The sequence below is a fragment of the Numenius arquata genome, chromosome 11, assembly GCF_964106895.1.
Source record: "Numenius arquata chromosome 11, bNumArq3.hap1.1, whole genome shotgun sequence".
NCBI classification, from domain to species: domain Eukaryota; kingdom Metazoa; phylum Chordata; class Aves; order Charadriiformes; family Scolopacidae; genus Numenius; species Numenius arquata.
Genome location: NC_133586.1, coordinates 19,929,473 through 19,951,741, shown reverse-complemented (window position 1 = coordinate 19,951,741; position 22,269 = coordinate 19,929,473). Strand labels below are relative to the sequence as shown.

Genomic DNA, 22,269 nt, shown 5'->3' with positions numbered 1-22,269 from the left:
AACCATTGTTTAATCTTAGTAATAATGATGGAGTTAGAATTATGATGTTAATGGATTAAATCAGATAATCTTTGCAAATTCACCTTTAAAATTAATTATGACAGGAATAGAGGAACTATGGATATCCAATGCGAGATGTAATTGTATAGCTGAAGAAAAAGAGTGACTCCCTTCACGATCAGAATTATGTATAAGCTGGTATTAAAAGAGAAAAGGCTTGCCTGGCATCGTTTCCCTGCCTGTTTGCTTTAAAAAGCTACACAAACCCAAGAATGTCCTACAGGTGAAAACTTTTAAATAAATACTAAATTATATATGTTATGACACAAGCAATCAGAATTATAGTCAGTACAGTGCCAAGCAGGGCTATTCTAAAGGAGATACAAGGCAGGGCGGGGGGGGAGGAATATGTATCCATTTTCCAAATTCATAACCACTATAAAAACTTACATTAGCAAAGATACCACAATTTACGTTAAACTTCTCACCTAAACATGTTACTATTTATGCAGTCATTTAAGCAAATAAAAACTTCCCAAGACTTGCTTTATCTTGGCATTACTGTATTAGCCCTGAAGGATGCAACTACATTATGCAATACACTGACAAAACTTTGGTGTAGGAAAACTCCCTCCTATTTTAGAGTTTCTACCAGAAATAAAGCTTTTAAGAAATGTGGCATTGGAATGAATGTAAATAATTTAAAATGAGTAATTAAAGAGTATGTTTTAATAGAATAATTTAGAAGTTGCAAGCTAGTTTTTAACACTTAGAGAAAGCTGTAAGTCCTCGCTTAGAGTTACGTATGGTTCTATAAGCAAGAAAACCTATTAAAGGTAGCTTTCTAAGTTCAGTGCACCAAATGTGTGCAAACTTAATCATCTGTATTTAATTAAAAACTTAATTCCGAGAAACAAACAAAGGCAGGAAACAATTCACATCTTTACAACTAACATACTGTATCAAATTCTCCATCAAGAATAAAGCAAGCTAAATGTTCTGGTCCATTAGAATACTTGTGCAACTTGGGAACTCATTTAATTGTCTTTGCTTTCCTTTCCATAGCTGAGATATTGATATATCGATATACATGTATCCTTTAGGCATTTTAAGGCTTACCGTATTAAATGTTCATATTAATATGATAGAATTAACAAGGTTTTAAATTTAGCAGCAAATTACACTGAAAATATATAAAGGCAAACCATAGCCAAATAGCTATTTTTACTTATATGTTGAATATATGGGAAGTTTAACTGGTATTTTTATTATTATTTTAAATTTACTCTGTAGAAACTTTATACTTCTACAACACATGCAAGAGAGCTGATAAAAATTCTCCTTTGCACACTATAGTAAATTGAAATAAGCAACTCTACTGTGTAAATATCTGCAAATATTTAATAGTCAATATCATAATTTACATAGCAATTTAATAATAGGACTACAGTGATCATCACTAAAAAACTTTAAATCCTTCGATTTCACAGTAGGTGTCAGTGTATGCTTTTTTGACATATCACACATGCAAGTGCTTGAGAAGGTCCTTTTAATTCTGACCTGATTTAGAAGTAACTTAGCAGACTGGCAATAAACAAACTGACTTCTATGTGTCCTAGGGATGCCAAGCTTTAATATAAACATAATTTTCTAGTTTGGGATTTTTTTTTTTTTTTTACTCTATCAGAAATATGCCTACAAAGAACGTGCATGGAAACAGAGCTACTGCAAAACTCTTTAGAGCTGTATTAGCAGCAGACAGATCCAAAAATATTTTATGCATTTGTACTGCCTATATGTGTAGGTACTATTATACTTGCCCATTTATGAATAACAGGAATAAATAACACAAGCGATCCAATAATTGAAACCAGAAGAAAAGCCCATAAGAACATTCGATCAAGCACCTGAGCAATAAATTTCCAGTCTTCAACAACCTAAAAAACAAAGAGCATAAGAGTTGGTCAGTATGTGCGAGAACAGGTAAAAATACAGTACTGAACCTTGCAATTCTTAATCACTTTACAGTACACTTTTTTCCAACTGGATCCATTTGGTAACCCCCTTTAATAACTTCTTATAATTACACTATGAGCTACAGCAGGAACAAACTTTCCCTCTAAGAAGATTGGTAAGCTATTTAGACCAATACTAGATTTTAATGCAGAAACTGACCCTGAGAAACACTGAAAAGAGATTGAATTGGTATGCAATTTTCTAACATACTGCAGGATTTAGGATTCATGCCACAGCCTCATCATAAAGTGGAATTTCTGGGCAGGAGCTAGAAGGAAAAGCTTCTGGTGGGACACACACACACATGACATGACCCCAAACCCAAAAAAAACCTCAAAACCACCCCCACAAAACCAAAACCACCCAAACCAACCAAACAAAAAAAAAACCAACCAGTAAACAGCAGCTGTTGTGTTACACCCAAGATCTGAAAGCTGTGAAGTTACTGCTGCACAGAACTACACCCTAGGGTGAATACTCACTATACTTTCAAGACTATTTTCCTTATTGGAATTATTCATATCTCTACACAGTTTTGCAAGTATAGCAGATAAAACTGTGAGAGCAAATTAAAATCCTGCCAAACAATCCTATCCTGTCTTTGATTTGAGCTGGAGCTATCCAGATTTCCCAAGCCTACTGCTTCCTAAGAGGCGAGGCTACAACAGCACTAACTGTGTAGTTTTTATTAACATTTTTGCAATTAAAGCTCACATCCTCTGGATCCCAAATAACAAAACACAAGTGAATCCCCAGTCAGCTATATATTAACTTCTGAGGTTTAGAGTAACAACAACATTACACCTGAAAAACAAAATACTTATCACCTCTTTTGTCACAGTCAAATAGAGAAAGTTCACTAAGAGAAAGAACACCAACCCTTAATTTACAGGAAATTACGTATTTAACAGCAAACTATTCTATGTGCGTTGTTTATACAAAGCAGGGGTATTAGATGCTGTTTTAACAGTACAGTAGATACATTTATTCAAAATCTAGGCTGGATCCCTTATGATAATGTCAGAATCAAGTGCTGAGAAGGTACATGAGAGAAGTTAGCTTACTCCTAGGCTAGCATCTGAGAACACGCTCTCAGCAACTGGTAACTTTTGAAGACAGTAATTTCTGTAAAAATTGAAAAAATTTCAGGCCTTGCCATCAGAAATGGATAGCAGTATCATGAGACCATACAGCAAACTTCTATATTTCTATATTAGCCTGAAAAATAGCATTTCTGTCTCTGATGTCCCAACCGTGTTAGTTTAAAAAGCACAGAAAGAAAAAAGATTCATAATGATCTTACCCAAATGGTGTAAATATCCATTAAGGATAGTTCAGAGTGCAAATGTACTAACTGAAAAAAGCCTTTGATGTCTTTTGATATAATTTAGAGACAAATAATAAGGCTAGAAGAGAGCATTCAAGAAGGCACCTAGACGATGTCTGATCTCAGCATAAAATGACTAACATATAGCTATAGCTTGTATTTAAACTAATACAAGTTAGAGCATTAAAAATTGTTTTTATTTGGAATTGAAAGCTGCAAAATAAGGCTTAGCAGTATTTGTTCTGAAAATGTAAGGCAAATGCATTTTTCAGATAGCCTTCAGGTACAACATTAACATGAAAAACATCTACTTCTCTCAGCAGCACTGTAGGGAACAGTTACAGTACGTGCTCTTGTAACAGACAAGTATCTCTGAGAATGTACAATTAATAAAAATGCACTTACTTCTACTAGAAAGAAAAAGCTTTCAAGAACCCAAGGACTGTATTTTATCAGCCCAATATCTCTAAGAATTCTCAGCATTGTATCATACTTGTACTTCTTTCCAGTGGAAATAATTACATGGCTTCCTGTAAGGCCAAGAACTGGAAATCCCATAGCACACATTTAATACGCAACTGCTTAGCAAACCATTTCTTGGTTTTCCAATTTCCAGTTTTACAAAATCAGCACAATATGACTAACACACCCACCTCACGAACTTCATTCTCCTTCATAACGTGCCTTGTAATATATCGGATAGAATCTAAAGCTGCTTCCAAGGTGTTCCTAGATGATTCTGATCCATTCATATTTCCCGTTTCCTCCTTACGAGCAAAGTACCTGTCTACATGACTTCTCATGCAGAGCAGCTTGGGAAGTTTGTGAAGAAATATCTTGCGAACCCAAGGTGCCATAGCGTTGTGTGTAGACGAAGAGCGATGATGAATATTGATAGCAAAAACAGTTATCACAATGGACAATGTCACAAATATCATAGTAAACACCAAGTACTCTCCTATAAGTGGGATAACTTTAGAAGATGATGGAATAATCTCTTCAATAACTAGAAGAAAAACAGTCAAAGATACCAGTACTGAAGTGCAAAGTGAAATTTTTTCACCTTCATTTGAAGGAAGATAGAAGACTAGGACAGTTAGAAACGAAAGCCCAATACAAGGAATAATGAGAAACAATGTGTAAAAAAGCGGCAAACGTCTAATTATGAATGAATATGTAACAAAAGGATACCAGCAGCATCCATCAGTCCTATTTCCTTTGCTCCCTGTTGCAGTCACTATTTCCCATTCTCCATTATCAAAAAAGTCCCTTTTGTCAACATCATAATCTTCGAGAATTATATCAACCTGTGAGCCATCGTAAGTCCAGGAACCAAATTTCATGGAGCAATTTTGGAGGTCAAAGGGGAAGAAGGTTACATCAATAGTACAAGAACTTTTGTAGTTTGCTGGTGGAGTCCAAGCAATGGTGCCATCATATTTTACCACAGTTTTTGTAGATGTTCCCTCAAAACGTCCATCTGCACTGAAAGAAAAGAAATATATGCATACAATTACAATGGGTGTGTGTTTTTAAACATGAAAATACATTTTTTTATTGTCACGTCAGCTGTTTATCCCCTGTCCCCCTTCATAGCCAAAATTTTATATTATGTTAATAGTCAACTTTTTTTTTTTTTTGGTTAAAACTGAATCTCACACAGGTAAACAGCTTTGGAAGAGTGAAGAATATTTTCAACTCATGAAAAGATCTGTGCAACTTTCTGTGGTCCAGTGACTAATGAAAGGACTGTAAAAATCCTGACCTTTAACAGCATGACCAAACTCATGTGTTTCTATTGGTAATACAGCATAAATACCTTTCAATTTGGCCAAATCATAATTATTGAAGAAAAAAAAAAGTCATGGAACAGGTAAAACAGTATTTGTGTGCCACCTCCAAGCTTGAATTTACAGTCACTGCAACAGCTTTTTTTCCTGACTCAACAAGTCAGGAAATGTAAAAGCATTGTATATGCACCTGAGTTGAGTAGAAAGGTTAATTCAGAAGTTATTGCTTTTGAGGTCTGTTAATTCTCAAAAAAAACCCAATTAAAAAACAACAGCAAAAAGTGTTACAGTTGAGTGTACTTCATTTTAAATTCATGCTGAATACGGCTTAGAACAGCATGAATTAGTTGTTTCCCTCCCATCACTCTACACTATTAGTTTGTGTCCAGCACTGTGCAAGACATTGTTTTCTAGTTTAAAAAAGAGTTTACATGAAGAAATGGAAATAAACTCTTCAAAGATACTAATAACTCCACACAGAAGCAAAACATTTAAGCATTTAAGCAAAATCCATCTGCATTTAGAGGTAAATTCTTCCACACATTCTTAGCTCTACTAAATGTACATGCACATCTATCCAATGAGCCTTCCAGAAGCAGCTTGGATTGCTTAGTTAGAAAGTAAATGTATTTCATGTGAAAAGATTAAAATCTTACTTGTCATACAACACGATATCTGGAATCCAAATAGAATCTGATGGGACACGAATAGATGTTATTCCAGCATAGTCTTCAGGATTCCACCTTAATTTTACATCTATCCATTCCTGTGGATACGAGAGATGTAAAAAATCATTATTATTGTGAAATTGATTTAAGCAGGGCAAGACTAAATGAAAAAAGATAACAAGGGAATTAAAAAAAACAAACAAGTGGCTTCTAAAATTGGCATACAACAGCGAATTTCCTGACCAGACGTCTATTTACCTCATCCAATATTTGCTTTGTTATAAGACCCACTTGACAGTATTTCTGTACAGGACTTAGTATCTTAAAATCCTTTTTCAGAGCATGTATACATAAGTAAGAGCTATCGTAATGTATCGACAATTAAATTTGAAAAAAGTTCTGATGACTTTGAAAGCCGATCAGAAGCAATTTAAACATTTTCATCGTAAAAAATAAATCATGCTGCAACTCTCACAAGATAGTTGTTCCTATTTCTACCAGCAACATTAAAAATAGCACCATTAAAAGCATAGTAGTAAAATCACTTTGGTAATTTTATACTTGAACTAAAAGCTCAAAGGGAAAAATTCAAGTTCCTAATAATTCCCCATCACATAGAATTTTAAATGCATATTCAGGTCAGTTCTTATTTTATTGGAACTGCTTCAACTGCAACAAGTTCTGCAGAAACCACTAAGAGGGCACAAAGTGTTATCACTGACATACTGGCATCTCACACTTGCTGAGTAGTCTCAAAGTTTTCCTGAAAAGAAATAAAAACTTTGCCTGAAGTTAGTTACTGGAAAAGAAGGGAATGGGAGCAACGGGAAAAAAAAAAAGCAAAGGAATTAGCCCAAACGAAAATAATTTAGTAAGCTAGTAAGTATAATCAGGGTCTGCAAGCATTCTTCTAAGTTAAATGAAGAATGATTTGTGAGCAGGATTTCCCAAGTTAATAGTGGCCCTTAAGCTTAGCACTGGACTTTGATTATTATAAAGCTTAAGGCTTTTTCCTGACCATAAACAAATATTCAAAGAGAAAAAAGTAGGTCTTTATAGCAAGCATATACAACTTTGAACCTGACATTCTTCAGTGTTTATCCAAAAATCTCAAATACCCCACAAGAGAAAGACCTTAAAACTACTGTACAAAAGACTACACAAACCCATACTTTTCTTAATATAGTTTTTGAAAGAAAATTTATCTACTGAAGCACTAACTTTTATGGTTGGATACACGCACCTTGGTGTATTAAATGGCTGTGCAATGCCATATCAGATTTCTTTAAATTAGGATTTTTTTTTTTATTTACCTTTGTTTGTTTTTGTTTTTTAAGAGTTTTAAAACAATTAATCCTTTAAAGCATTTCCAAGGACATTTTTTAGATACTATGTAAAATAAAAATTCATGCAACAACTAATTTTTTTTGATTATACAATTAATTAGAAAAGTTTCTTCCGACTTTTGACTTGCAGTTATGAAGCTTCAGAGTTCCTCGTTGATATTTTACACATACCTGCTTCAACCAGACATTTGTTGTCATCAATTGATTTTTCTCATCCTATAAAAATAAAGCATATTTTATGAAAAAAAAAAATCTGCATAGTACGTTCATAGTAACTAGCTGCTTTAGTTCAGAGATCTGTAATTTAAAATACAAAATACACTTCTAAATGCATTCCAGTCACTGATGACTATGTTGATATGAGAACTACTTAACTATACTTTATTTGACTGTATTTTATGCAGTCTTACTGTTTTTCTATGGAAATATAGAGGAACAGCCAACATATGGAAGAAAAACTCTGATAGCTATGAACAGTGAATTCAATTTGAAAAGAATATTCTGAAGTGAGTAAGTATCAGGGGGGAAAAATAATTTGGTTGATCTCTTTTACATCACAGGTAATGCCAAGAGATAATCTTCATTACTATGGAAGCAAAGCTGAAGGCTTAGAGGGTTTTTTTTTTTGCTCCTTAAGGGCGGGGAGAAGAGCAGTGTTTGCAAGTATTTCTGAATTTTACAGAAATGACATTGACAAAGTTTAAAAATACATAGTTTTCCCACTGAATAAAGAACTTAAAACACAATTCCCCACGCTTAAGAGTCACTCACTTTTTTTCTAAAAATGCTACTAAACATAAAAGCCATTTGTCTTCTCAACCTCTTTGTAATCACTTCTTCATGCCCCCATCTACAATGCATTCTTTTATTATGCTGATAATAATTTTAGAGCTTTCATCTTTTGTATTTAAGATAAAATACATGCAATTATTTTATATGACATTATGTTCCAGAATTTTAAGAATTAGGGAAAAAAATAAACAAACTTATTTACTATACATACCACATCTACTAGCTGAGAGATCGCAAGGCCAAATTTTATTTTTATTGTGTCATTCAAGCGTTCGACTGGACGAACCCATCTTTGATAGTCTTCAAACAAATGTTTAAACAAACGGTCTTCACTTTTAGCAATAAAAGAAGGTTCAGATACACCTATATAAAAAAAATAATTTATTAACATTCGTTTAAATAAAGTGTCCATCTGCATTCCTGTGTCCAAAGAGCTACAGCCATGTTTATGCAGAATTAAATTTCTCATCTTATTCCCTTTACTCTGGAAGCATGGCCGGGGTCTTGAAAGAAGAATTTTATAAGATTAGCTGGTTTTATTACCATCTCCATACCACTATCACACTTTCAAAATCTGTGACTCAAGAACATTAAGATAATTCTACTAATAATAAAGGCAAAATGAACTTATATAATTTATCTGGTGCCATGCAATTATGGAACCCATCTAAAATTGAAGGGTTATCTATGAGGGACTGAAGTTCTATCATTCTTCTAGAACAAGGTCGTTTTAAAAACCTACATCTACACTATACAGGTCTCTAATATATTGCAGAACTTGCGCTCCAGTTCAAAACAATAGTCTCTTCATGTTTTATACATTATTTATTCCAATGTTTGGTAACATCTGTGATGTATAAGCTTTGCAGTATTTGTAGAGCACTTTTTCCCCACAGTGTTTTGTATTTTAAATACATGGCAATCTATTTACCAGTCTATCCTCTACCTAGTCTAATGTTATATCAACTGGAAAGCACCTTTCTAGTTAAGTAATAGTATACATTCAGTTACTTCTTTTTCATAGTTCTCAAGGATTAATTTCAATGCCTAGAGACTGACTGATGACCTGGAACAGCCAAAAATCTTTGTATAGTACTGTAGATGCAGAAACTGCAGGCAGAGAGCAGCCTGGGCTTTTTAGAAGAGATATGTAAGTTGCCCCAAGGTACCTCATCAAGCAACCACTGTCCTTTATCTTTGGGAATCCACAAAAAAACAAATGAGTTTTTTATTAATGTGGTCTCACTGAAGTGTATCAGTAGAAACCTTGCTACCCCCAAAAAGGCAAAGTTTAAAGTTTCTCCATTATGAGAGCCCATGCAAAAAATTATATACCCTAAATAACAAGAGAAGGACAAACTTAGGGAAGATAAGGAGAGAGGGGAGGAAAAAAAGTCAAGATCAGTGTCTAGCTAAGTAACTCAATTAAGAACAGCTTTCAAAGGCAACGTGAAAGACCAGAAGAAGGCCACAGCCTCAAGAAGCAGCACAAGCTACACACATCACCTTGAAAGGAATGGCTCCAAAATGGGTCTCCAATTCCCAGAGAGAAGTCAGAGCAACTACCGCAAGACATGAACATATGCTCTAGACAAAGATTTTTACTACTCACCGATGAGATTTAAACTGACTGAAAGTACTAGTGAAAAAAGACCTAACAGTTATTATAGTCAGTTTAAGGGACAGGGTAAACCAAAGAAAGATGTTCACAACCATCTCTTTTAATGCAGATTTAAAATATTATGCCGTTACATAAATGTATGGCACGACCTCTCGAGAAATGTGTTCGCTAACAGCATCCATCTAAAAAAAGATATATCAGAAACAGAAAAGCACCAGAGAATGTCATAAACAGATTAAAACCAGAGACAGTCATCCATACAAGGAGAGATTTAAAAGATTAACATTATTTTGTTTGGAGAGGAAGTAAATTTAGTGACCGTAACAGAAATAGATAAAGTAGTGAATGATACATGCAGAAAAAACACTGATGGTATTTAACCTTTCTCATAAAAGAAGGTAAAGGAAACAAAAGCATCCATTAAAGGCAGTATAAACAATTTCTATTTGAAGTTCATTACCATCAACATTCGGTAAATCAGAGATTACTAGACATTGAAGAGGACTAAAAATTCAGAACTGCCTGGGAGTACTAAATTGTCAGTTACATCAGGTAGCATCATACTTGCATAGGCTATCAGTTCTCATTTCAACACAGATTACCAAATCTACCTCAGAATTTGATCAACAGTTTGATGGCTTGCATTCGTTGCAGACTTGGCTAACACCATTCAAGCCATTAATTTAGACGAACCTAAGCTAGTTCTATGTGACTGCAGCCACTGCAGCCTAGACAGCTAAGGCAACGCAAGTTTTTAATTTCCCTTCCATTCATCAACTCTTCTGACAGCAGTGGCTTTCTGCTGCACTGCAAAAGGCTGCATTTAAAGATCCTTCTGACAAAACACCCGAAGTACTGCAGAGCCCAACCACAAGAGAATTCCCTGCTTCTGCATGGCAGGTTTGGGGGGGTCCAGTAGAACTATTGTTACGAATACTAATTGGATTTTCTCTATAATTTGATAGTAGGAGCAAAAGCAGAATGTAGCTTAAGGAACAGGATCAAAGTGGGAGCAGCAGGACTCCTTTTCCCTCCAAATGTTTCCATGCACACTAACATGCTGCACAACGGTTCTTGTTGCAGCCCTGTCGTTGTTTAATCCCAGCTGGCAACTAGGAACTAGGACTCACTCACTTCCTGCCCAGGTAGGATAGGGAGAAGAGGGAGAAAAGGAGTGAAAAAACCTCATGGGTTGAGATAAAAACAGTTTAATAGAACAGTAATGGAATAGAAAAATAAGAATAGTAATAAAGGTAAAAGAATATACTAAATAAAGTGGTGCTATACAATCGCTCTCACCACCTGAGGGTCAATTGCCTATCCCATCCTGAGCAGTGATTGTGGATTCCTGCCGCCTGGCCAAACCCCATTCCTATACTGAGCATGACGTCTATGGTATGGAATATTCCTTTGGCCAGCTTGTCCTGTCTACGCTTCCTTTTACCTTCTATGGGAAGTGGAAAAAGTCCTTGACTAAATACAAACATTACTTAGCAACAACTGAAATAGTATGCGTTATCAACATTGTTCTCATATTAAAGCCAAAACACAGCAGCTACTAGGAAGAAAATTAATCCTATCCCGGTTGAAACCAGGATAAGGCCAAATCAGCATTTGGGTTTTAAGACAGTTCAAAACCGATTCAAAACAAATCTACCTGTTTACAGTGTATTTCATTCATTCGCAGACACTTAGCAAACTATTGTTCAACGAGATGTATGATTTGTACACAATGTAACATCTTTCCATTTCTAGATTGTTGAGATGTGGGTTGTGTAACAGCAAAGAACTGACGGGCAACTTGCGTTGTACCACTGAGCATATCTCGGGTGGATATGTGAAAATACACAGGAGACTAAGAATTGCTGCCAAAAAGGATCCAACAAAAGAATGTTACACACACACACACGTCACCTTCACAGCTTATTAAGCGAAAATATATTTATTTTAATTGATACCTTAGCTTCAGTGTATCCTCATTAGCCAAGAAATTTTTATTTGTAACTATACATAGATTTGCCAGTCCTGCTTTTAACAGGCATCCAAAAGAACACTTCCTGAAGACAAAACTTAATTTCTCTATTTCTATATCCCTATTTCCTGAATTATGAATGGTTTTGTGTATATTTCAGCCTAATGCTACAAAAATCAGGTATTTATGAATTAGCTTTAATTACATTTCCCTTTTACAACTACAGCTCTCAACTGAATTTTTTGTAGTTTGAGAATGACTATGCAGCTGGGTATTCTCTCTCCATTAATTGACCTTGAAGCAATGCAGAGGCAAAGTTGCACTTTCACCATTTCTGTGTTCCTGTAAGATGACCTCCTGTACAGCAATACAGCATCTTCAGGGTAGATGCTGTTTCCAGATTAAGCTTCTCTTAAAACACAGTATCTTCTCTGCTATGCTACATGGGGGACGTTCCTTTACCACTTCTATATACTTACAGAATTTTTTTCAAACATTGTATGCTCAGACCTAAGTATACTCACTAATTTATTAAGATGACTGTATTTACTAACAATATAGTTCAACTAATTTTTTTTCTTTTTTCCTTTTCTATCACAGAAATACACCCACTTTTTCATATTCCTAAATTATTCTGTGTGATTAACAAGCTGGGGCATACCGTCTATAAAAGGCAGCCTATATGAAGGAGAACTCCATGAGGAGGCTGGAGATAGTAACAATATATCACAAGTCAGCAAAAATAATATAAATAACCACCCCTATCTTTCCATATTTTATTTAATAAGACTACACAGCTCACTTGTTATACAGACTGCATGTGTTTAATTTCTCTTTTCCTTATGTCTGTATGCTTTTAAGATTATAATAAAGGGTGTAATTCTTAGTTAATTATTGGTGTTAGCACCATTAAGGAAAAAAAAACCTTGAACTGGTGGCAAGCAGAAAAACAGTACAGAAGAGAGGAAAAGAAGTAAGATACAGTTAGTGGCTTAAGGCAGCAGACTGGCTATACTGGTTGGAGAAAAGCAGAAAGAGGTTAAATTGTACGGCTAGCAAGATTAACAAACAAACAACCTGGAGTACAAGTCTCATACCAAATCAGATGGTAAGAGATTATGGAAGCACTCACCCCTGCTACTAGCTCACTGTACTAAAAAAACCCCTTAGATTTGTAGCCTTTGAAGGGCAATTCTAAGCAAGCTTGTATTTGTGTGGCTTTATTTTTGTTGAGGTCAGGTAACTTCTGTGGTCTAAATCAAAGATATATTGTTCAGTGATAAATCCCCAAAATGATATTTACTTTATAATTTACGTCTGAAACTCTCCTCTGCTCATTCCCTCTCAGCATGATTCTGTGTTCAGCAAAAAACACCTAAATCACATGAGAAAATGTTTGGTGACTGGAATTTTAATTCTGCAAAAAGGAGACAAACATTTATGTACACTAATGATTTTTTAACTTTGAAGCAGTTGGAGCACACTTTTGACAAAATACTAAGTAGAAATTCTAATTAAACACTTATCTTGGACACAACTATATTTAAAAATTCAGTCCTAAACATTTAACAAACTTCTATTAAAGTACTCTGGAAGAGCTATTTAGAAAAGAAGAGGAAGTATTACATGGGTCTCAGATTCATGAATAGCATGACAAAACACGTACACATCTATTCATTTTGTTAACATTCTCAAGTCAAAATTTCACTAGTGCTGCTAACAGCAGACTTTTTAAATGCTTCAAAATGCTTCAAATAAATTACAAAAATGTTATTCTTTTGTTAAATCTGTCTTTTTTCATTGCTTCTTACTGTACCACTGTGGGATGAAATTTCTTAACATCTTAATATGATTTAGCAGCACTACTCTTTTTATAAAAATTACCAGTGAAATATTTAGTGTTACAGCTATACCTCATGTCTTTTCATAAATTTTTGTTTGTTTTTAAATAAGAGAACATCACAGTCCATGTTTCTCCAAAGAATAGACTTTTTTTTAACTCTATGTTCCTCTGCACTTCCTTAGACACAATGTCTAAGAACCACCTTGGGGTTGCAGGTGTAACACTGGTCCTTATACTTTAAACAGTGTAGCCCAAAGCATTTTCTAATTAATATAAATTGAGTGTTAATGATTTCAGGTTTTATTTGGATCGCTACTTGGTGCGTTTTCAAAAGAGGTCCATGGGAGAAGGGAAAGGATCCCTTTTTAGAAGCCCAGTGTTAAGATGTAGATTCAGAAGTAATACATATTACTAATGCAGATCTATAATCGCTTACCACTATAATGAAAAAGAACACTACTAAGGACAATAAACATGGCAAAATATCCATACTTTGTAGTTAACATTAGATTCTTTAACAGTGTGTTATCATAACATATAGATTGCTATCCACAAATCTAACTACTACAAACTACAACTAATAGTTTGCCTACAAACCAGAGGTGAATGAATACAGTATGCCTGCCTTCAGTACACTAGTATATTTATATTTATTAAGATGATCCTGTGATTCTTTTTTTAAAGTAATATATTTTATATAATTTATAACAAATGAAACACTTTGAAGTCTAGAAACACAATGATAACTGTTTAAAACTTAATCTAAAAATTGTTCAGTGACCATTTTGAGAGAAAAAAGTTTTCCATCTTTCCTACAAATTAACTTATTCTACAGTGAGCATCAGTGCTTTTCCTCCTTAAAATTTACAATTTTTCTCCAAAAAATCCAGTGACATCACAATATTTTGGTAGCTGGTGGCAGTTCTAACTGCAAGTCATATTTATATTGCACCAGACAGGAAAAGGTAGAGCAACATTAACTACACAGATCTCTGTCTAAGCTTCCCTTACATTTTAAAGGATCTCCCACCACTACTTCATTAGGCAGAAAAGATACATAATACATTAAATGACATATAAAATGGAAGTTTTGTTTCTGTACTGATTCCCACCCTCCCTTTAAAAGGGCTTACCTTTCCTTCTATTCTTTAGCAATTGCCAAGAATCCAATCACTAAGTCAAGTGTTTAGTTACAAGTAAGAATTTAGAAAGATCAAAATCATCTTTACTAGAATGTCTGTAAATTAAAGAAGGATTACTAACTCCATTGAATTTACTGAACAAAAGTCAGAAAGGCCAGCTACTACATTCCGTACATCCTACAAGTGGTTTTTTTTTCCCATTAAAAAAATTAAGGCAAAGCCCATCACTACTCCTACAAGCATGGAAAGGGTGGCTATTCTCGATCTTTTCTTGTTGGTGGCTTTTTTTTGCAAATTTGGTTTGCTTTCTTTTGTTCAGAGGTTGTCTTGTGATTTCAAAGGTTGAGATATAAGTGACAGCCTTGTATTTCTATCAGTGTGTATTAATACATGCCTGGCAGCTGCTCGCTGCTGCAGGAACTTTTACGATTTTTCGTTTATTCCGGGGCTTTCAAGTTATTAGAGGGATTTCTGCCTCTTCTCTTATCTAGCACATCATTCTTCTGCCAACTAGTAGCAAAATAAAATGACATATTGCGGACATGAAAACTGTGAAGGATTTTAAACTGCAATATTGCTTAGCACTTACCACACTACCAATACAAACAGATGTACAAGAGCTGCACATAGAAAGCAGGGAAGTTGTTTCTTACATTCAACTCAAATTTAAAACTTTAAAGTTTCTGGCTTGATAATTGAAAAGTTGAATTAAACTATCTCCTAACAACTTAGCATCAAGGGACAACTGTGGCCCATATTAATGTATGCACTTTAAGTTTGATTAATAACAGCATAATATACTTCCATGTAGTTTGTAACTAATCAAGAAATAGGTAAGATCAACTACAGATTGATGGTCAATCTTTAGATTGAGAGCTAACTGCAGCACAAATCACTTCCTTCTGAATGTGTGCTGTGGATTCTATTGTAGATCTACACAATATGCCAAAGAACTTCCGGAACTCTATAGTGAAGCTATTGTCAGCATCCATCTACAGCACTACCGTTACAGGTCTGTAGCACAGCACGGCAATTCCTTCTGATTTCACTGACACTAACATTCTCCACTCAGTTTTCAGCAGACAGAACTGTGATCTTTTTCCCCGTCCAACAGCTGGGGCACAGGAAAAGGCCACCTTATGTCAGATTGCCTCAGGCTAAAAATTGTGGTCACTCTGAAGCCAGGGGGACTTTTTCTGTAACAGAGCCAGGATTTTGACACCTCTCTTTATACCACTCCTAACCATTGCGCCATTTTCACCCACTGTTGACTTGTCAGTAAGGACTGGAGATGGACTGTGAAGACAGCGCTGAGAGATGCTGAATGCAAGCAACAAAAGCCATGCATACAAGTGTGGATAGTGCAAAGAATAAAAGGAAGAACAAGTATGTAGAATCTTCAAAGTATTTTTGAAGTATTTATTCATACAGATTTAGAGGGTATACATCATGGAAGTAAACACAAATCCACGATGTATGTAAATAAGACCTTTAGGCAAATAAGACACAGGCCTTAGGCTTCTCGAAAGCTGCCAGTGAAGCCCTGGGTGCTGCAGAAGTTGCACACTGGTGTTACCTTCTGCCACAGTAGCATTTTGCTCATGCAGCTCAATTCCAGTCTCAAATACACTGGAATATACAATCCTACAGCTCATAGAAATCAGAAACTCTGCTGAAAAGCAGACACAACATAGGAGATTTCAGAACATATACTATCATACAAAAATCAGGTTTTACCATTCTGAAAAGTGGGAAACTATGCAAGTACTTCCTTCCGCAGTTCCTTCTACAAATCAACAAAGACATTTCTTCACAAATTAATCCTCTCATTTTTCTTCCTAAGAATGTCTAAAGAAAGCACAAAATATTTTAAGAGAAAAATCCCAAGAAACCCATAAAAGCAGGAGGTTTGCAGCTTCCTGTTGGGCAGGCAGAAGGATCTGATCAGTCAAACTGAGTGGAAAATGTTTGGGTGTATGAACTCCCAAGGAAACACTATCACAGGTATGCAGCATGGCACAGCAGTGCTGTAGGTGGTTGTTAATCTCGATTCAATTTGTGCATTTAAGTCTTACCTAGTTAGTTAAAGATGCAGAGCAAGGAACAAAACTTACAAAATCGGATTGCATTTTAGATCAGCATATTTTGTCTTGTCAAATCAGAGTTATCCAGGATAAAGGTTAGTCCACCTCTGGACAGCTAACTAAAGGAAACACCAAATTAATTTTCAAGCATTCTTAAAGTATCATAAAAACAGTCACATCTATAATTCACTTTTACTCATTAAAATGATTACAACGTGCAAAGCAATAGCTCTAAGATAATTTTAACTGTATGCACATGATATTCTGATTTAGGTTATTATTTTCATTTGCCCTGTATTTTAATAATAGGCAGCTACAATGCTTTACATCTTCTTAATAGCAAATCTCATTTTATTTTAGAGTGAACAACTAAATAGAAAAGAAAATTTTGTCCTCACGATATACAATCGGTTCTCAATGAAGTCAAAATGGTTGGTTTGTGCCAAAAGGCAGAATTCAGCTTAACCTGACTGCAATTCCATACAGTCACATATACCATATAATGTAACATAATTTCACACAGTAATATCTTCTGCTGTGATGAAAACCACTGCTCTTCCAAATACGGAGACCAAGAATAATCTTTTCAATCACATTTTGCATTAACAGACTGAGTTTCTATATGTTGAATTAAAACCAAGACATAGATACCATTTACTTTCCTTAAACCACACTTACAACCATTTTTTCAATTTTGGGCTAATATTAAAAAAATCAATTTTATTTTTCTGCTTGTAAATATTGCAGTTATGACTTCAAAACGTTTTGCAAAACTCTTAGCAATGTACCCATAAATTATGTAAAAGCAATGCTTTGAACTAACTATATCTAAACAATTCTTTGAAGGAGCATTGGTCTTGCTCCTTTAATCTTTGTGTAATTTTATAAACACTTTAGCTTCACATGCTATTTTACATCATTCAACTCTGAAAGTTACATCCTGATTGAATTAGAGGACTGACTCTTTTGAAGTCAAAGAAATAATGCATGACCAAACTAAGAAGAATTTTGTTATAAAATCTTAAGAGGGACATTTTTATGCGCAGCCAGATCCATATTCGATATTGCAATTATTAAAATATATTCTGTAAATTCACCTCCATACCAGCTGCAAATGCAAAGAGCGTGCACCACAAATCTACAATTGCGCCTCGTCTGAATGAGTGAGCGGAGCAAAAATTGAAAGCTACGACACTTCAAAGCGTTATATATTCATTTAAAAAGCGTAACAACTGCGTAATGAAGTGTGTGTTAGTCAAGACTGATACGCACCCGAAGAGCCGGTGGCAATTTTCCCCTCATCCGTGACAGGGGCAGCTCTGGTGAGCCCGTTTGACCACGGTCTCGGTAGGTGACGTTGATTTTTTTTTTAAAAACTAGCTGAAGTCCTGCAATCCCTACCTCAGCACTCCTCAGCGACAGCCGGAACCCCGCTTCACCTTGAGATCAGCCTTATTTTACCGTCCTCTTGGCAAAAGTTGATGGCGGGAGAAACGAAGCGTGATGTGTGGCCACCTCAACCCCGGCAGCGTTTTCATCCCCCACACGCAAAAACCCGCCTCGTTTTACCACATGAAACACGCTCCCGCCACCCCCAGCTGCCCGGCAGACCCCCTGGGCTCCGCTACAACCTTCCCCCTTCCCCCGGCGGCGAGCCCGCCACCCACCCCTCCTCAGCGGCCCCGGCGGAGCGCCCCGCCGGCCCTCACCCGCACGGGGCCGCCCCTCGGGGTGCCTTACCCGCGTAAGGGGCGCGGGCGGTGGAGCCGGCTCGGGGCTGGCCGAGAAAGGGCGCGAAGAGGCAGGTGAGAAGGAGGAAGGGGCGTCCGCAGCGCTGCCAGGCTCGGAGCTCGGCCATGGCTGGGGCACGGCCCCCCGCTGCCTGAGCCCCGCGGCGCGGACGGGGCGCAGGGACCGGGCTCTAGCCACGCCCCGCCAGGGAGCCGTGAGGGGGCGCGAGGCGGGGGGGAGAGAGAGGAGCGCGCGCGGCGGGAACCGTCAGAGCGGCTGGGGGCGGCGGGAACCGTTAGGACGGCGTGGGGGGGGGGGGAGGGGGGGAGGTGTCGGGGAACGCCTCAGCGAGGCGTCGTCCCGGGTCGTTCTACCAGGCGGCGGCCCTGAGGTACCGACTGGCGGGGCGGGGCGGGGCGGGCCGGACCATCCCGCCGCTCTGCCTGCCTCGGCGGCCCTGCTTCGGGCGGGTGACGGCCATCGCCTCCCCCTCAGGGCTGGCCGGAGAGGATCCCCCCCTGAGGGAAGCAGGAGCGCCCTCGGAGGGGAAGCTGTAGCCGGGCCCACCGAGCGCCGTGCCCAGGGGCACCCGTCAGGCACCGTCCCGCCTCTTCCACGGCGACACACACCGCTCCTCCAGAGGCGCAGGTGCTGCCCAGGTAGGCGGGGAGCCGGGCCGCCGCCCCTGCCTCCCCGGCGGCCGGGCGGGCCTCACCGGCAGGCGTAAACCTTAAATGACGACGATCAATCCACCTGGGGCAACGTGCTCTTATTTTCAACCGCGTTTTGGGGAGGGTGTAAGCTTAAGTGGATTTTAGTGAAAAGGAAAATCTTTAAGCAAACTAATTTTTAACTTCCATTCCATATGAAACACTCTGTAGGTTGTTGTGTGGGGTTTTTTTTCCTCAAAGTTTCTAAATCAGAATGTTTTGGAACTTTTAATCAAAAATAGATAAACTGATGCAAGTTAAAAAGACCTAGGATATTTCCATACTTATGTGTATTATATAAATATATAACATAATGAATACTCTCTACAAAACCCTACCTTTCTAAATCACGTAAGTAAAAAGCTGTTACAAAAGACAACTTTAAATGCACCAACTGTGAAATGTAATTAGTGATTTTTCCTAAGTCATCCTAATGGAAACGTGCAGCGTACACATTGCCATGGAAAATACAAGCAGCTGGCGTTAATGCATTTTTTACATTTAAGATAACGTTTAAGATTTTTACAGAGAGAAAAGATTTGGAAAGGAGGGCTAAATGGCTTTACACAGTGTTAATCGGCTGCTACGTGAAAAGTGCTAGATACCAGATTCTTCAGAAAAATAGACCCCTTATTCAACTCAATTTAAGCAACTGTGTACCTCCCTAAAATGAGCATTACCCAAAGTAGTAATTTCATTAAGCATGTTGTCAATTATCAAAATTGTTTTATATCAAGTGTTCCTTTCACAGAAAAACAGTGCATCTCTGTGTAAATCATGAATCTTTTCGATGACCAAAACAGAGTACTTAAGCATTACAATCCCTTTCTTTATTTTTAAACTCGTGTTTTTCTGTATTATCTTCTCCTGCAGCCATGTTTAGGTTGTGCATGTCTGTGCAAGAGAGAATGCAGTCAGTACAAGCCGCTCGAATAAAAGGCTGGTTACACAGTAGTTTCTTCCAGCACGCTGCTAGTGACATGTTGTATTGATTTGAATGCTCTGCAGTAAATATGGTCATTTTATAGATTGAGAATCCATTTCTATACTGCATGTCCTCCACAATCGACAGATGTATGTTAAAGCATGCAGTGTGTTACTCTTATTTTGAAATGCTCTGTGTGTATGCAGTGGTCAATCCAACATTTTAGAGTAAATAAAAATGTATTTTAGCCCAAAGCGTGGCACCACTTTATTGTGTTTTATTCTTCTGTGGTGCACTGGAGTTCTGATGTTTTTCCGAATGCTCCAAAAATTGCTAGGCAATGCTTCTACTGAAATTGCAAATCTGTAGGTTTTGATGACAACTGGTCCACCACCGCGCACTGCACCTGGTGTTCCTAACATAAGGTTATCACGTAAAATCTATATTTCTGTTAGCAGCGTATGTGCATTGCAGTAAATGCATTTAGAGCCGTAACGTCTAGTTAATGGCATTAAACATAGCTGCCACTCCAATGTGCAGGACACAGCAAACGGGTTTTATTACATAACTCTGAATTTGTTTGCAGCTGGGTCCTAGCTAGGCAAAACAGATGCTGTAAGGTATAAAAGGATTAAACTCTCTAGGTTACACGCCCAACATTTTGCTAAATATTTTATGTAGCATCATCTGGCACACATTAATTATGTTGTATTGTTACTGTTTTAGAAAATAGCAGTTATAAATAAAAAGCCATTTTTTTTTCCTGCTGCTTTGAACTTGGAGCAAAATGTTAATATGAACAGCAGCGTGTTAAGTTTAATATTTATCATTAAGTGAAAGCCTAAACAATTACATGAGTAATGTCTGCTATCTTTCAAAGGGTCCTTCTCAGCAGAAGCTGACATCTGAAGGTCCCCACTAAAGTGTGTTCTGAGGATCTCCAGTAAATTGGCTGATGGCAGCTTTTACTCTGCACTGAAGAGTACTTTAACTGGAAAGCCAAATGCCAAACTAATCACAGATAAAAATAGCAAGCTGCTCAGTTCTCTTTGTAAAATCAGAAATATTCTAAAAAAATCTTTGTGTAGCTGAATTTTCTCCAGACTAAAGACAAGAGCTATATAACCAGGGAAGGGTACTCTCAGATCAAGTTATTTTAGCGGGTTTTCATATTGTAATAGAAATAACTGCAATTAAAACTTGAAAATGAGGACAACTTTTACTACAGAAAAACTGTAATGGAAAATATTCTTTAAAGAAAATGAAAGACATTTAAGAAAGTCCTAGAATCTCATTTAGTCTGAAGCTACATAATTTCTCTCATGTATGAAGTACTGGAGTGCATTAAATTCTTGGACTTAGATGTCTTGTATACACTTAGCTTTTATCTAGGTATCACATACAGTTCTCTATACAGTGGCCTCTAGAACCACTAATATGAACACCTTGTAATCATTAATTTGTTCTCACAACACAGTGAAAAAGTATTGTCCCTAATTTTAAGATTATTAACAGAAAGAATAAATAATTACCGTGGGAATTCATAACAAAACAGAAGCAGCTGTCAAATTTAACATAGTCCTTTGTTTATCATCTTAATTTGGGTGCTTTTGTAACTCTGACAAGTTATATTTGGATGAATAAGGAAGCATACCTAAAGGAATCTTCTGTCTTCCAGTGCACAAGACAGGAAGTCTCATAAGAAGCAGTCTTAGAAGTTAATTTGACTTTATTTGAACAGAATACAGTCATCTAGAAAACAAGCTAACTCTTTTTTTAAACACTGACAGATGCAAGAGACAGCACAGGTATTACTGGAGAAGCAGTAGTTTCATTATCTCTTAAACTACTTAGAATAACAAACCACATTACAATTTATTAGGACAATCTATTTGTGAATACTTGCCCTAACAAGTTCTATCATGCACTCAAGTGAGATACAAACTATCCAGTCTTTAAGTTTACTAACATCGTATTATTCAAACAGTTTCAAGTAAATACTTTTATCTAATTTGAAAAATCTGTCACCTTCCACAGCACCACATGAAATTCTGGTGTTAAAATAACATTTAATCCACAGCAATAGCTAAATATTTGAAATACTTATGTAATACACTGTAACTCTACGTAAACACTACGTACACCAAAAAAACATACAAAGAACAGGAAGATCATTTTGATTAGCAAAGACAACTCAAATGTATCGCCAAAATCATTTTTCTGTTCTTACGACTTATCCCCAAACCACTCCCAGTAAAGGCACAGATAGTGGTGATTTTTTTTTTTTTTTTTTTTTTTTTTT

The 22,269-nt window shown here is 36.7% G+C and overlaps 1 protein-coding gene across 1 annotated transcript; it reads right to left on the bottom strand.

Moving 5' to 3' along the window:
- Nucleotides 1-1,775: 1,775 nt before the first annotated feature.
- On the bottom strand, nucleotides 1,776-18,459 carry CHRNA5 (cholinergic receptor nicotinic alpha 5 subunit). The gene is made up of 6 exons (XM_074156748.1): nucleotides 18,342-18,459; nucleotides 8,151-8,302; nucleotides 7,319-7,363; nucleotides 5,790-5,899; nucleotides 3,997-4,828; nucleotides 1,776-1,937 (listed from the first exon to the last, which is right to left on the bottom strand). The coding sequence occupies exons 1-6, from the start codon at nucleotides 18,457-18,459 to the stop codon at nucleotides 1,776-1,778; spliced, it is 1,419 nt and encodes a 472-aa protein (XP_074012849.1).
- Between the last annotated feature and the right edge of the window lie 3,810 nt (nucleotides 18,460-22,269).